Source organism: Rhamphochromis sp. 'chilingali' (assembly GCF_963969265.1).
Source record: "Rhamphochromis sp. 'chilingali' genome assembly, chromosome: 11".
Taxonomy (NCBI): Eukaryota; Metazoa; Chordata; class Actinopteri; order Cichliformes; family Cichlidae; genus Rhamphochromis; species Rhamphochromis sp. 'chilingali'.
Window position 1 is genome coordinate 12,959,114 of NC_137938.1, and position 16,834 is coordinate 12,975,947.

Genomic DNA, 16,834 nt, shown 5'->3' on the forward strand with positions numbered 1-16,834 from the left:
TGCAAAAGCATTTGCTCACAAAACACACGATAACCTTAAATGAATGTCGTGTTTTTAATTCCGCACCGGAGTCGTGAATCTCAACCCAGCAGCAGCGGTAACGTTTGTACGTCCTCTCCCGTTAATGCGGCAGGTAAATAATCAACTAACAGTGCATATTATGTTAGCACGATCTGCCTTATTACAAAACCTGCCATTACTGTGCATTTAGGTGACCATGATGAGAGAGACAGACAGAGTCTGGCTGGCGCTCGCCGGCAGTTGTCGCTGCAGTCTGCCGGTAGCGTCTCCTTTCAGGCCAGGATAGACGAATGTCACCGAGCAGTGACTAAGTTTGTGGTAAAAGGCTTGAACCCATTTGCCACAGCAGATGCCACCGATTTTCGGTAAGTGAATGTGTTTAATTGTAGGCAGGGACATTACTGGATATTCTTGTGTAATTGCTACAGAATAATTTATGTTAAACTTTGTTATTGCTACAGACGAATATTTCTTTTATTATTTTACATTTACAATTTTTTTTCCCGGGGACCCTGTGACACCCCATTGAAGAGCCGTAGGCTGGATCTCTTAAAGATCCCTTAAGATCTCACTGTTGGGTTTTTAAGGCCATGCTACTCCTAAATTTCTATCTTGTTCAAAGAGAAGATGTAAAACAAAGTTCTAAGCTATTCGACCTTAGTGTTCTCCTTTTAAAAAAAAAAAGAATCGATAAAGAATCGAATCGTTAAACAGAATCGAAAATGGAATCGGAATCGTGAAAATCTTATCAATACCCATCCCTAGCTGCCACAAACGATTATTTTGACAGTATAACTTTAATCTCAGCCAAACCAATTTACTCAGGAACAAATAAAATGGTAAAAAAAAAAACCCAAACAATAACATTTTTAAGTTATCTAACGGCAGCTGGGATCCTTGTACATGCAGTGCTGCCATCTTCTGTTTCAGTCTGTTATTACACTCTTAAATCCTGCTACTTATTCCTGCGGCTTTTGTGATCTTACAAAGCTTCAAACGACGCGTCGACTATTAAATCAGTCATCGACGATTTTGATAGTCGACGTAATCGTGACTGGTCGACTAATCGTGGCAGCCCTATAACATATCCATTATAATGGCATTAACCTTGCAAAGCACTATATTTATATCAAGAGTACATTAATAATGATTCTTGTCAAAAGCTACAACGTATTATATTGTACACATGCCTGGTCCCATCATATGTATTATAGATAGCATTACAATTTTGGCATCGCGGGACAGAATGATGGTGTTTGAATATTCTGTCCAGATTTATTTGCATATGGAGTGCTAATGTGTTAAAAAATACCTTTTATAGCAGAGCTGTTATACTGAACTACATTATACTGAGGGCATATAGAGATTAAAGTTCTTGAAAGATCTGTTGTTGTTGGATGTATTTACTTTACACTGATATTTATTTTTTCCACTTATCTGGAAAAACACAGGAACCTAAAACCCTTGGGTGAAGCTTGTTCTGTTTGCTGTTGCTTCTCTCTGCTGGTCTAATCTACCAGAGCCTGAGATTAGCTGCTTTGCAATGGGTGATGGACATTAGGAAAACTAATGACAGGAAAAAACCCCAACAAAAAAAACAGACACCAACTGCTTTTATGCACCTGAGCCACTTTTTGGATTGGTGTTTGTGCGTTTGTGTGTGTTTGCATGCATGCAGGACATGTGGCAAGGATTGGAGGATGATGACGCTTACCAACACATGTGGGCACAGTGCCGTTCCACTGGGCCAGGGCATTGGGCACAGCCTCGCACCTGATGGCATTGGAGCCGTGCAGCGTGTAGCCTGGACTGCATTCAAACAGTACTGCCATACCGATGCCAAAGTCATTCCCTATCCGCTTCCCAAAGCGGGGCTCAGGGACTGAGCTACACTGAGTGGCGCTTGTCCGAGGGACAGCTAAGGATAAAGGGGGAGGAAGCGAGCATTAGAGGAAGAAAGACAAAGAGCGTTGGGTGGGTTTGTTAGGCAGAAATACAACAGGGAAAAGGAGACAAGGAAAGACAAAGGAGGTAGAATGCAACAGTAAAGCCCTTGTGAATCTCCTCGCGCGTCATTAGTCACTCTCATCTGCTTTGCCAGGATAGGCTATTTTGACTCCACATCATTTTGCTTTGTTCAGACATGCCCAGCCGCATCCAGTGGCACTCTGCTGAACAGCCCTCTGTTTGGTGAGCGCTGGGCTAAAGTACCTTCACCTTCCCCCGAAAGCAAACAAATGCAGTCAATGTAGCAAATAATTCATCGGATGAAACTCTGGAACTATAGCAGAAAATGTAACGTTACCTTGGTAAACAAAATGAAATCCTTTGGCTGTTTCTGTTCCATTTGTGGCAAACTTTAGCATGATCTTGTTTCCTGAACTCAAAGGTAGGGTCTCACCTACACAACAAAGCAAAAAGAAAAACATAATCAAGACATTATCGGTGTGATTTAAATTGAAATCAAAAGGATGTTCTTAAGTGGTACGGCACAACACAAAGGATTCAGTGCTTTTCTTTGTTTCAACATTTTTGACAGTCTAACCAGGTAGAATGTGACAACAATTTACAACAGCTGGTTTGCTTTTGTTATTTTAATTGGGATCTCAGGAGTTTATTCAATTACAATCATAATGTAATTATATAACATCAATATGAGAATATATGAAGGGAAACAATCTTTATCCCCAGCAGCTTGAAGTGGCTCAGATAACAGACATTCAATTTGTTTAGGAAAAATAGTAATTTGATTAGAATTGAGTCGCATGTGATGTACTGCCCGCAATTCTAAATGCTGCACTCGACCTTTCAAGGCCCTAGCCATACTTATGAGCGAAGAGAAACTAGGCTTCAAAGTCAGAGTGTTATGCTATTACCTGAGTGTGATCCATATATGGAAGAGAGAAGGGCTGAATCTGTTGAAGAACCATCATAGATCTCGACCACATCGCTGGTCAAAGTCTGGAATACCACAAACTGACCAAAGAGAACTGCAGGGAAAGAAGCACCAGAGGACAGAGAACAGAAGACAACATGAAGGTGAATTTGTGCCAATAAAGGTTTAGATCTGTCAACATTCAGCTGATTTACTAGTTTGTACAGTCCCAAAGAGTGTGGCTGCTGCTTTGGCAATACTGCCGCTTGCTTGTAGTGAATAACATGCACATGTCTCTGCCCTGACAGACAAGTAAAACAGCCAAGCTGCATTCAGTATCAGCATTTGTACGACATCTATCGCTGGCCAGTTCAATCTTATTCTGCTGATTTACACAACCCTTCAGCGAGGCTGATTTATCAAGCTATTATTTACCGATATCAGCCACACACAGACACACAAACGCGCGCGCACACACAGATTCCAGATGGGATTTCTGTGTTTTTTTTAGCCCTCACAATTCCAATTAATATAAGTTTTATGTTAAGAACAGTATAACACTACGAGGGCACTTCAGGACTTTATAAGCTGCAGTAAAACATGTGACTTTTGGTGCAATATTCTTTCTGGACAGTAGCTTTTTATAGGTCACATTTTTCTCAGGCAAACTAACATCTGCTCCCTACTATAAACCTTTCCGTGGCATTTTCTGAACAACCAATAATTAGGTATTCCTTTGAACTGTGCATCTTTCTTTGGTGTGCCATGGCATTTAACATGTTCGGAATGACCTTCATACAATAGGGTGTTTTAACACCTAAACTAAAAGCAAAAGATCCCCTTTTTTCTGCAAAAATACTGCAATTTTGAAGGTTTAAAAACAGCCTTTTTAATAACCAAATAACCAACAAAATGTCTTTGCAAATATCAGCAATGCTATATTTCCTTCCTGTTGCTGGAGGGGTGTGTTGGTGGGGGCAGTGGATTGACAGCAGCTGACAAGGTGAGCTCAGGCACAGGCAGGGGAATGGGAGGAAGCGTAAACAAACTGGCACTGTAGCCTAAAAGCTGTGGGCAGGGAGTATTTTGTTAGCAGTAGTACTGAAGAGTAAGGACACGACAAGCATCCAAAACAAGTGAAATTTGGAGGAAGGTTTACACGCTGTTTAATATGCCACACAAGAGCAGTTAATTTGCTGTCTAGCCCCCAAACTGACATTTGCAGAGCACTTTTCCTCTGTGAATGTTTGTCCGCTCACTCAACAAACCAAGTTGCAAGACAAACGACAGTACCGGTACATCAGTCACTGTGACTGCTTGCAAAAGAACAGTGTTGTAAATATGTAAATGTAAATATGTAAATGTATGTAAATATGCCCTAAATTAATGTGAGGTGACTGCCTGTATGTACACAAATTTCCATATTAAGGCAGATAAGAAATTAAGAGCAATCATTAAAATAAAAGAGAGAAAAACTATTTTCTGTCTCTATTGAATTCGGATTTTTTTTTTCTTAAAAAAGACGGGACATATTACTGTATGACAAGCAATTTCAGCTGAACTTTAAATATGATATGTATTAGCCGATCGCTCCTATTTCAAGTGTTAAACAATCCTGATTTAGCCAAAATGAATAAATAAAGACCACTCAGATAGTCACCCGAGTCCATGCTGCATCACCATAAGCATAAAGGCACAGGGAAGCGATCTGGCCGAAGTATTTGTAGTATCTGACCTTTAGTTTAATGAAACATCCATTTCTTGATGAAATGTCACATGAGAACATTACAGTTTATCGCAAAATAATTAAATCTTGTCCTTAATAAAAGCAGTGAGGGAGAACTTATGATAATGAACAGAGAATTATTTAAATAATGCTCTGCATAAATATTTCCAATTAAGCATTCCTGATTATATCGATGTGTACACATCCTTGAAAATAATCAGATTTTTTTTACCAAATGAATAGACATGACCAACTGGATCACTACCTCTGCGACAACTCGTGTTTGTGTCTGTGCAGTTGTGCGTGCCAGTGCAAATAAATGTACTCTATGCGCGCGTGTCAGCAATGATGGTTAGGAGGCACCTTGAAGGCTACTTATACTCAACGTGGCTCTTGTTTATCCCTTTCTCTGTTTTCCCACACTCAACCCACCATTCTGGTTACATTTACCGCATTGTTGCAATAAGTTTATTTCTCTGTTTGTCCCGAGTCACCGTGCTAATTATTATATTCACAGTGTTTTCCAAAGAGCAGCAATTATCACAAAATCTGGCAGGAGCAGTTTTCCTTCATCACGCCAGGCAGGTCCATAAACCCTGTCAGTAAGCGGCAACTTACACTGCGCCATTCAAGCTGCACAGATAAGCACTCACACCATGACTCCATCAGTGACTGTGGGCACTGAATCCTTTATGTCTGAAATGCAGGTATCACAATAACAATAGAAAAAAGAAGAAGAACTATGAGTGCCCTCCGTTTCAATAAAAATAAATTCTGCACTGTATTACTGAGATAATTAATGCCTTTTAAAGTGACAGTAATTCACAATAAACTAATTGTTAACATAGAAAATTAATCCGAGACACCATACTATTGTGCTTCAGTGGGTAGAGTCAGAATAAAATAGCATTCCTAATCAAAACAGGTGGATTCAGCAAGAGCTGATCCTAAAGACAAAGTTAAATTCTTTATATGTTTAATAATGATAAGGAACAAATACGGTCTATGCTTGCTTAATATACTAACAGAAAAGCCATTTGAGGAAGCAGATTTACTAGATTTAGTTTTAAAAATTACTATTCATTTAAAACTTTGACTAGGAAAAACTGCAAGCAGTTGTGGTGACTAATAGGACATCTAGAGGGTGAGGGTGTCGTGTACGTTCAATTACAAGGTGACCACCTAGTGGGAGGCAACCTGTTGCCAAATAATGTCCAACTCTGCATGAATGCAATCACTCTCTGACAACTTCGCAAAAGTTCTCAAAAAACTAGTATGTAATTGATAGATAAGCTACTGGCTGGACTCTAAATGTAAATAGTTACATGTGAAATCCTGTATATGTAGACATCAACCAATTTGTGATTTCCCTTTGATTTATCACAGTTAAATTCCTGTATTATTACAAATAGATTGTATGTAATTGCTAACTGGACCCATTCAATCGTAAAATACTAAAATGAAAGGAGACTCACTCTGTCTAATTGCAGTTTTAACACCCTCTTTATGACCCAGTAAGACAACTGGTGAGTGGTTGCAGACCTGGTACCCATCTTCCGAATTCATTACATGGTTAAAAGCATTTCTTTTGTTGTGGTGCTGCCTCCAACCACTGTTTTCCCTAATGTGATTGTACCATGAAGTAGAAAAGCATCTGTTCTAACTGGTACACAAACATACAGATTATCAATAACTGGGCTGCAGAAGAGCAGACTTCATATGGCTAAAATCTATAAATGAAAAGCAAGTGTGGCATGCTTTTTGTCCAGTAACAGTGTTCACCTATGTGTAAGCACACACAGGATCCACCTGAAAAGGTGTCAAATTAAAATAACACAATCAACAGAGGCAATTGCTAAAGGTAGAAAAGGCAGCATATGTTTTTCCTTCTGGCTATGAATTATGCAGAATTTTCCTGTCTTCTTCACTTTGTAGCAGTACCCATCTCCTCTGGCAGGTAGCCAACCACCATGAAACCACTATCCCCACTACAAAGCTAAGAAAGACACAAGGAGTAAAAGACACTTAGCAGGAAACAGAAACAAGGGAATAAGTAACCCCTAAAAGCCACTGGAGGCAACACTGCATCTTATGGCCTAATAGGCAAATGACAATACAGAAAACATGAAACGAACAGCAATGACATGTTTTTGTAGTCTAACATCTCATTGCTGTAGTAGTTTGTTGAACTTTTGTTTTAATAAGGGTACCCCGCTAGTTATTATTTGTTGCAAAATGTAAAGTGTCAAAAATGAAACGACAGCCAAACAAGCTTCATAAAGCAAAAAATCCCCCAAAAATGGAAACACATGGACACGCATGAAGTGGTGTTCTCACTCAAAGCAGCACAGGCAGACCTGTTTCCTTATCTGTTGAGTCGAGAAAATACCTATGGCTGAAAAAGAGTTTGAATAAGAGATTATTTTACCCTTAGGGACAGCTCACTGCTGCGGTATTAGCATACCAACACCCTGTTAGAGGCTGCACTCCTGTGCTCTGAGCACACACGCACACACACAAAATATAAGCACAATGTCGCTCATTTTTGCCTCTAATCCAAAGCCAGCCATGCATGACTCCAATCTGCTCCTTTGCTGTAATCATGTCCAGATATTAAGTCAATAAATCATCGGAAACTTGTTACCTAATTTGTGCAGGACTATGATGAATCTGTTGTCCTCTGGGCATCGTCATGGTAGTGTAATGCACTGCACTTGGACAATGGGAACAATTTTCATATCTGCATCTTCACCTTGAATTATCTCAACGCAAGTCACTTTAATCCTACACCTCTCAGGGTATTAGATCGTGATATTCGTATATTCCTGTATCTCAAAACCAGTAATGCCTGCCAGGCACTGATAAAGCATGAAATGTACAATTATACTTTGATCCTTCTCTTGAGTGATGGCAATCTAATTTTTTCCAATTTGAAAGCAGTCATTCTGGAAAATGTGACAAGAGGCTTCAATGGTTTTCTACCATCTCAAGTGCAGGCTGGCAGATATGAATTGAATCAGGGGAAACGTTTAAATTAACCATGCAATTTAAACAATCAAGAAAAGTCTTAGGTGGTCGTGCATTACATAATTTACATTAAATGTAATGGCAGAGGAGTCCACACTCAAAGATATACCTATCTAGAGTTGCATAAGACATTTCTACTTCAAAACAGAGAAAATTGGTTCAGGCATGGGCTCAAAACGGTGATAGTTTCCACGCACAGTTCTTGCAGATATTTGCCAGCACATTCACACTGTAAGGAAAATAACCCTTGCCACCACATCTCAAAGGTGCTCTATTGGGCTGGGATCTAAAGAAAGTACACGAGGAAAGTGAAGTAAATTAAAATCACTGTCATGCTCCTGGAGCCATTTGGAGATGATGAGTGCTTTGTGACAAGGCTTGTTATCCTGCTGGAAGCATCCATTTGAAAAAGTGCAGACTGTCGATGAATGGGTGCACCTGGTCAGTAACAATGTCTAAGTATGTTATGATGTCTAAATGGTTCTCAGATGGCATTAAGGCAAGCAATGTGTGTCAAGAAAATATCTTCCCTAAGTTACACGTCAACAAACAACCCTTACTGTGTGCACGTTGTAAGACAGGTCCATGATTTCATATAGTTTACTCCACTTGCCATTGGAATTGTAATTCCTTCACTTTATGGAATTATGCTCAGGGGTTAATGTGGGCCATAACAATCCAGAACAGCAATCCAACACCGTCAGTAAATAGAAATACATAGTAATAGATTAATGCATAATACTGCTGAATCCCTGTGATTTGTCCATCTTACATTGGTTACTCAACTTCAGCATCTAGCTAGTGCTACTGAAAGGAGCGAGCATAAATGGTGCTAATTTTGTTTAAGTGGCAGGTAGTTTCAAACACAACAGCTCCACAAACATCAGCAAAAACAAACTGTGTGTATGGCCAAATAGGTGCAGTTGCTTTTTTTCCCAGGGAGAGAAAAAATGTTTCACAGGACAAGAAAGGAATATGAGAGATATTTTCAAAGGTAACGAATGTTCAGTAAGAAATATTTGATAAAATGGAAACTATCCTAATTCATTTAATTTTTAATCAGATATTGGATCTATGATGTGCTGCAGAAGTTTCTTACATATTTTGCAATGTATAATAAGTTGGGGTATTTTTTGGGGTTATTCAAAGGTTGTATAAAGGGGGTAGTTTAGTACGGTTTAGTGCATGCTAAAGTGGTTAGTTTGCAGCACTGTGGTGTAGTTTGCAGTAATTCACTATGGTGGACAGATACAGGGTAGCAACAGAGTAGCAATGATCAACTTAAATGAAAGGTTACGTTGCTGATTAGATTCACTCACCAAATACTACCTACTATGTAGTGGTTGGAAATCAGCTACACAGCTTATGAATAATCTACTTGTATCATGTTGAATTCAGCTGGCTGGACAGGTCAGTTGATTACAGCCTGCAGATGAAGTAAAATCTAATGGAGCTCAGAATACAAATAACTATGTGTTTTATTTTAAGTGATTATTCTCCCCATGGTGCTATACATAAACTCCCCCCACCTGCCAAATCCCTCTTGAACCGACTACGCTATTCAGTCTAGTTCATAAATCAATGGCATAAGGATCACATTAAAATTTCTCAGAGTGGGTCTTGCAGGAATACTCATATTTTGAGGCATCACATTGTAAAAGCATTTTTAAATAAAACTGCTGTTAAATGGAAGTGTTGCTCAGAAGGCCGTAAGCAGACGGATCTTTGTTGTTCACACTCAGTATGTCAACACTCGAAGAAATCCACCTAGTCTCACCTTTATTCGTGAGGGTTTAGAAAGAAGTGTGTAGCTATAGCTCTCTTCATCCTGACTTTTAAAAGGTTCACATCAAAATACAACGATCACATTTAATGTTGTGGAGTGACTAATTAATCAAACATCAGTAGTACCCCATAGTCACCTGCAGCTTTTGCTCATTTTGAGTATTCTCTTTCTTAACCCTAACCTTCATCAGGTGAATGACTCGGCCACTCAGTGATATTTAAACTCACATTTTCTTAACCAGCACATTTACCATTGCTGTAGAATGATTGAATGACATTCACTGAGCTTTTAATATACTTGGATGGATGCCACAGAAAGCCCAAGCAATAATGAAATTGCCATATTCTTTAAAGGGTTGAGGAGGGTTGCTTGTCATGAGCCATTCGTAGCAGCCTATAGAACCTTTTTTCACAACTCTACCACTTTCTTATTGTGTTCCTGTGAGCGACAAACTTTCTTCTTTGAGTCTGATCAGGAGGTTGCAAAATGCATTGAATCCAACAGTTTGTCATTTTCTAGTTTCCCTATTTGCATCCATTATTCTTATAATATAACCAACATAATATTTTGGTGAATCAACTACCTCTGAGAAGACTGAAAATTATTTTAATTACAACCATAACAAAAGAATCTACTTTTCACTGCTGGGAGTGAGAAATGTGGTAAACGGCAAAAAATCAGAGAGATTTAGAGAGACTTTAGACTCAGTGAGGGGAGCAGAGCAGAATAAAGCCCAAAGGAAATAAAACACACACAAAAAAATTGTTTCAACATCTTCAACATAACCATGTCACACAGCACATAGAAGGCTTTCCAAGAAGAAAATAATATACCTAACCTAAGGGCAGGGTAACAGAACTCCAAATGCTGAAACTACTAATGCTGGAAAACAAGTTTTTCGGAAATGCAAAATGTGGCAGTATTATTATTTTTTTCTTTTTTAGATTGTCTGAAGTAACAAGAGATCAGTTTAATAGTTTTCCTAATGACTGAATGCTACCACCCCTTCACACTGAACTTCAGCCGCACTTTTCATCTGACTGTCATCTCCTGTCACAAACAAATGCAAATCCTGGGAGAGAAGAGAAGCAGTCATTGCAAGGTTCTATCAGTGAATGAAGAAACACTCAATGAACTATGATAAAAACAATGCACATGTGCATGACCGTGCTTTGCATTTCTCCAATCTAAAAACAATACAATTTCTCTTTTTAAGCATTTAATATGTTGCCTTATTTCACCATTTTCAATTCAACATATGGTTTAACATGATTTGCAAATCCTCACATTTGTTTTTTCTTTACACTTTACACAGCATCCCTGCTTATCTGGAAGTAGAGTTTAAGAACCACTCAAACTATAATTCACCATTACTATGTTCCCGTGCAAAGGTAATAGCAAGAAATGCTACATTTCATGCAGATTTAAAAAGAAATGTGCAAAATACAGAAGACACTTGCTGCAGATGTAACTGTTAAGGATTAACTACATACCCAAGTTGCGCCCATTCACCCAACCAAGCTGAATGCAAGTGTATGCTTTCAGACAGCATGATAAGCATCTACTGATATTATGAACTACTTCCACATTTGAAATTCTACTTACATAACAAATGCAATAAATTAGTAGGCTATTCCTACCAACATATTAAAAAAATATACTAAGCACCAATGGTTATTTTACACATGATGTACTGTATATAATGGAGCCTAAACATGATGCAGGCATCTGGTTTTTCAGAGACTCGGTCTCCGACTAATACACCATTAAAAACAGTAAAACGTGGTAAGAATTCCTCTTCTGATTCTGATGAAGACAATTCTTTTGTGTCATGTGACAGTCCTGCATAATTGACTTCTGATTTCTTTGCGTTTCAGTCCAGTCAGTCACACAACCAAATCTGAAAGCATCTTAATGTGAAAAGCTAAAAGAGAAGAGATTACTAGTTTAAATCTCCATCATGCTAAAACACAGAACCCATCATAAAATATTCAATATTAAGTGTGCATGCAGTACAGGCATTACAGCACTTCAATTTTATTCCATTTCACTCACTTGCAACCACATCACTTCTCAGTGGTGCAAAAAGAAAAAAACTACAGTATTTATCTGAAATGAAGTATAAGTCTGATAACAGGCTCTGGTTTCTGAGGTATCATGTTGAAGCTAATCAGTGAACCTTCACTACCTCTGCAGGGTCTCTATCTCCCTCTGTCCTTGCTTCAGTGTGAAAGGCCTTAAAGGGATTTTGTCTGACAGTGAGGCAGAAGAAACTCTAAAAACTACCTCAGTTTCACTTTTTGTGCATGTTTATCATCTTGCCGCATGTACAAACTCAGGCGAGACCCAGGGAAGACGCCCGCGTCATCTCCATATCTATTTTATTGAGATTCTGCTTCTACCTAACATGTATGTTTTATTTATTTTTCCCATTGGCCAATAATAACATGCCCACTTTCATAAGTACACAACTCCCAGCAATTGCTTCCCATAAGCTGATTAAACTTAGCTTCCAGCCAGCTTCTCATTGACTTAAAGTTTGTTAAAAAGGTGCATCTTTCAAGAACTTTTGCATCTCATGTTTTACAATATTTTACAAATAAAGTGTTACTGGATTCTGTCCATTTCAGGTCTGAGTCAAATTAAAAGCAAAAACATATTTTGAGGCCTCTTTAGATTCACCCCTTTTTTAAATTGTTATGTGTGTGCATCTAAATCACAATCTTTGAAATTTGAGAGGTCACATCCAGAGATGGGCAGTAACGCGTTACTGTAATCTGATTACTTTTTTAAAAGTAACGAGTAAAGTAAGGGATTACTATCGCAAAAACTTTAATTAGATTACCGTTACTTTCCCGTAGGAACGCTGCGTTACTGCGTTACTAAAACCGTGATTTTTTTGCGAGAATGTCTCATGACAATAACGTAAGCGAGTGCGACATTCGTGACAACAGCTGTGTGCAGATCAACAATGGATAATATGTCAAGTATTAAGTATATGTCAATGCATAAAGTTAAAAGATTAAAACTGATAAAACAAGTTAAAAAAAAGAGACTTTTCCATTTGAGTACATTTTGTGATGGATTATGCAAAAAAAGTAGAATTGGGCTGAAAGATCTATCGCTTTATTACCTATTCAGGTTGTAAATCGTGTTTTTAAAAAGTAACTAAGTAACTAAGTAATTAATTACTTTTGAAAATAAGTAATCAGTAAAGTAACGGGATTACTTTTTGGGGGAAGTAATCAGTAATTAGTTACTGATTACTTTTTTCAAGTAACTTGACCAACACTGGTCACATCTAAAAATAACACTATTGTTGGTCAGAAGTTAAAACTATGGGAAACAATTCAGTTTGATTCAAATCAAGGTGCTTTCTATTGCAAAGTAAAGACCTACAATATTAGAGACATACAACAATCAGACGACTTCCTATGAGCAAGCACTTGGCGACAGTGGGAAGGAAAAAATCCCTTTAAAGAGGAAGAAACCTCTTAAACCCAGAACCAGCCATCTTCTGCGACCAGTTGGAGGTGAGGGGAAGAAGACAGGACAAAAGACAGAGTGTGAAAATAATTATTAATAATAACTACTGCTCAGTAGTAGAGTGGTGTATAAACACAAATGGTGAAAAGAGGTGAGCAAAGAAATGATCAGTGCATCATGGGAAGCTCTCAGCAGCCTAGCCCTATTGCAGTACAATTGAGGAAAGGTTAAGGGTCCCCTGGTCCAGCCCAGATCATAAGCTCTATCAAGTTTCAAGCGTAATCTTAAAAAGAGAGATGGTGTACGTTGTGTACAGAATCCATACTGGGAGCCGGTTATACAGAAGTGGGACCTGAAAGCTGAAGAACAGAAGTCGCAGCAGATGAGCCTGATTCTGCCGGAGGTTTCTTCCTGTTAAAAGGGAGTTTTTTCTTCCCACTGTCGCCAAAGTGCTTGCTCATAGGGAGTCATATGATTGTTGGGTTTTCTCTGTATGTATTATTGTAGTGTCTACCTTACAAATATAAAGCGTAACTGTTGTTGTGACTTGGCGCTATATAAATGAATTGAATTGAATTCAGGTAAAGAGGTAAACCCCTTGAGGACCATGCTCTTCTAAGAAACTGCTCATCACATCATCATAATTTAAATGGAACGAAACACAGCCACCTTTTTCCCCACACTCACTGGATTGGCCTTAAGGCAAAGTATGCAAAAAGCCCAAATAAGGCGCTAAAAATACTAACAGCACAAGCAGTCGTGAAAGGTAAGAAAAATGGAAGCATATGTTTGTCCTTCTGGAAATGAATTATGGAAGAGCTACCTGTCACCTTTGTTTTATGGTAGTGCGGGCCTTCTGAGATTCTGAGCTATGACAGCATACACAAGCCTCATTTACAGAAACCAAAGGGATTATATGACAGTATCGACACATATATTTTTAATGACCCATTATCACAGCAAAATTGCATCAGCTCTTTTGGCAGGGTGTACGTGGCTGTACCTTGGCACAATCTGTATGCAGCCCATTAGGCTTTTATCTTGGGTAAAAACTCTGTTCGGTGCATTGAAAACTGTAACTTTTGGTTACTCAAGAGAGAAAGAAAACTGTAAGTGGCCTGTGGCTTCTTTTTACTTCCTGCTTTAACTGCACTGATACTTTTTCTTGGCTTGGGTTTTTATTAGTGTTTGTACTTGCTGACTAGAACTGGTTTATACGGCATTCATTAATGGGGTTTTAAAGGGTAACACAAGCCAGTACAATGACAAAGAGAGCACCCAGAATCTCTGCAATCTTGAAGTCTTCGAAATCAGTCAGAGTCATCATTCAAGACTGTGTCTTACACACATCAAAAACCACATGCTCTATCATGAAAGATCTCCAACTCAAGGCAGAGCCAAAACAAATTCACAGTTTATATTAGGTTGAGGGAAGTGTATGGTGTAAGCTGATGGAGACAGACAAGGTAATGATTTTGTTGTGTAGGATGTAGCAAGTCATGTGCTGGGGTGGCTCGAGGCAGAATCTTACACTTCAGCAAACATCACTGATGAGTCAACAATCAGCCCCCGGGGTCTACGCTTTATGATCGCTCTCAGCAGTACTCTGTTCCTCTCGCCCTATTCTTCTCATTCTCTGTCTCGCTTATTATAACCCCCTCATTTATTATCTCTCGCCATCTAACTTTCTCTCAGACTTTGACATTCAACAAAGTTCGATGTGCCTCTCTCTCATAGTTAGACCTTTTACCTCTTGAAGTCTCGACAGTCTCTCTCTCTCTCATGCTGATTCTGTCCGTCTTGTTAGAGCCCAGATTTATTACAGTGATCTGCCAGAGCTCCTGTCTCGCCTACTAACACATACAATGGCAAACATTTCATTTCATTTCATTTTTCATTTCATTTATTTATTCATTTTCAGGCACAACAAATACCTATATTGAACATAAAATACACAAAACAAAAAACAAAACTTGCCTGAAAAAGGAGTGGGACGAAGAAAACTTATTAAATCCCACCCCTATACTCACTCATCAACAAAAAAAACCAATAAACTTCCCGCAGCTACGCCCATCATTGCATACAGACCCATCAACAGCCCCGGGCAGATACAAGCATCTAAGCGGCAGCTCGCAACCAACAATTAGAGCCTTCATAACTGAATACAGAATATATAAATTATAAATTGCATTACAGGTAACAGGCAGTAATAACTACAAGTAACAAACACACATACATATACATACATATATATCTACACACACAAGTACATATATGTACATACATACGCACACTTTATTTATTTATTTATTTTTTTGGAATCCATACCAGCAATGGTAAGAGGACAGACATTACAGAGCACACTAAAACCCATCATTGAGTATACTGTGACCAGACCAACTGTTTGTAGAGAAATTTAAATCTATGAATATTTTTGCATTGTTTCAATTGTAAACTCAGACTGTTCCAGATTTTCACACCACATACAGACACACAAAAGCCTTTACGGGTTGTTCGAGTTCTGGGTAATTTGAATTCTCCAAAGCCTCTCACATTATAAACCTTTTCTCGAATTTCAAATCTAGTTTGTAAATTTGCCGGTAAAAGTTTAGTAAAAGCTTTATACAAAATTATGGATGTATTGTAATTAACCAGATCCTGGAATTTAAGTAACTTTGCCTGAAGAAAGAATTTGTGAGTATGATCTAGATAACCAGCCTTGTGAATAATACGCAGTGCTCGTTTCTGTACTGTGACTAATGGATTAGTTGTATTTTTATATGTATTTCCCCACACTTCCACACAATATGTAAGATATGGAAGAACCAGGGTACAGGGTACATCATGCATATGTTGTTGTTACCATTATATAGATACGTACACTGAAGCTATAAAGGGCCTCGGGCGGATAAACAGAGGTGAATTAATGTTGTCTCTACGAAATGAAATTCACCATTAACTCCACACGAGAGACCTTGGACCGAGAATGTACCTTGGGATAAAATGGACCATTTGAAAAGTTAACCACAGGTTAAAAAAAAATATGTATATAGATATATATGATATGCTTCATAATGTTGTTAAAATCTTGTTAAAATTAGGTCTAAGGCTGGACCTGGAGAACATAAGGTGAAACCACTGCATTGTGTTGCTCTAATAGTCAGGCTACAAATGGCTTTTGATGTCATTTTTAATGAGCTTGAAATTCACAGTTTATTTTCAATGTACTGATCTGAGAGTCATATCTCAAAACAAAAAAAAACCTGCAAAAGAAAAACACCCAGAAATGCCACAGAGGGTCCTAATTGGAAGAGTTTGAATCACCTCTGAAGCCATCAACATTTGGGAAGAGGGTTGTAATGAACAAGCAGATCCTTTAGGCTAAACAAAACAGACTGGGGAAAAAAAACAAAACACAAAAAACCCCACAACGAGACCAGAAGCACAGTTTGGAACTTTTTATCCCTTCCAAAAAACAAACAAATAACCATTTTTTCCCTCTGTGAACCCCCGCAAACAATGAGGTTATCCCACGTGTCTGTTTTAGGCAGGAAAATACAACATCCTGTCGGAAGTATAGGACAAAAAGTTAGCCGTCGAACTCGGCGTAAACAAGAGCAAATGCCTGTAGGCAGTGTATATCTTTATGTTTCCAAGCAGTGCCCAAGGCAAAGGTTGAGTGCCATGAATAATTCACGCCTTTACAAAAAGAAACAGAGTTATTGTTTGAAATATGACTACAAACATTATTTCTGACAGAATAATTAAATATTAAAGGGCAAGACAGATGCACATTGTACCTTAATGACATTTGAATGAGGCAAAGTAAAATAAGCCACGCACAAAATATGAGTGGTGAGATACCAAGAAAATGATGGCTCACCAGTGACTGCAAAGCCTCCTGCTTCTTGTT

The 16,834-nt window shown here is 38.5% G+C and overlaps 1 protein-coding gene across 10 annotated transcripts in view; it reads right to left on the bottom strand.

Annotated features, from left to right (window-relative positions):
• The window catches only part of LOC308404971 (CUB and sushi domain-containing protein 3-like), a 251,895-nt gene that overhangs the window by 87,814 nt on the left and 147,247 nt on the right, over nucleotides 1–16,834 (bottom strand). For all 10 annotated transcript variants that reach the window (XR_013973240.1, XM_080895307.1, XM_080895306.1 and 7 more), the window contains 3 exons: nucleotides 2,898–3,011; nucleotides 2,327–2,422; nucleotides 1,736–1,939 (listed from right to left, as the gene is read on the bottom strand). Coding sequence is in view for 9 of the 10 variants with exons in the window: in XM_080895307.1 (XP_080751433.1) it covers nucleotides 1,736–1,939; nucleotides 2,327–2,422; nucleotides 2,898–3,011 (414 nt within the window). In the remaining variant the exon portion in view is untranslated. The remainder of the gene's footprint in view (nucleotides 1–1,735; nucleotides 1,940–2,326; nucleotides 2,423–2,897; nucleotides 3,012–16,834) is intronic.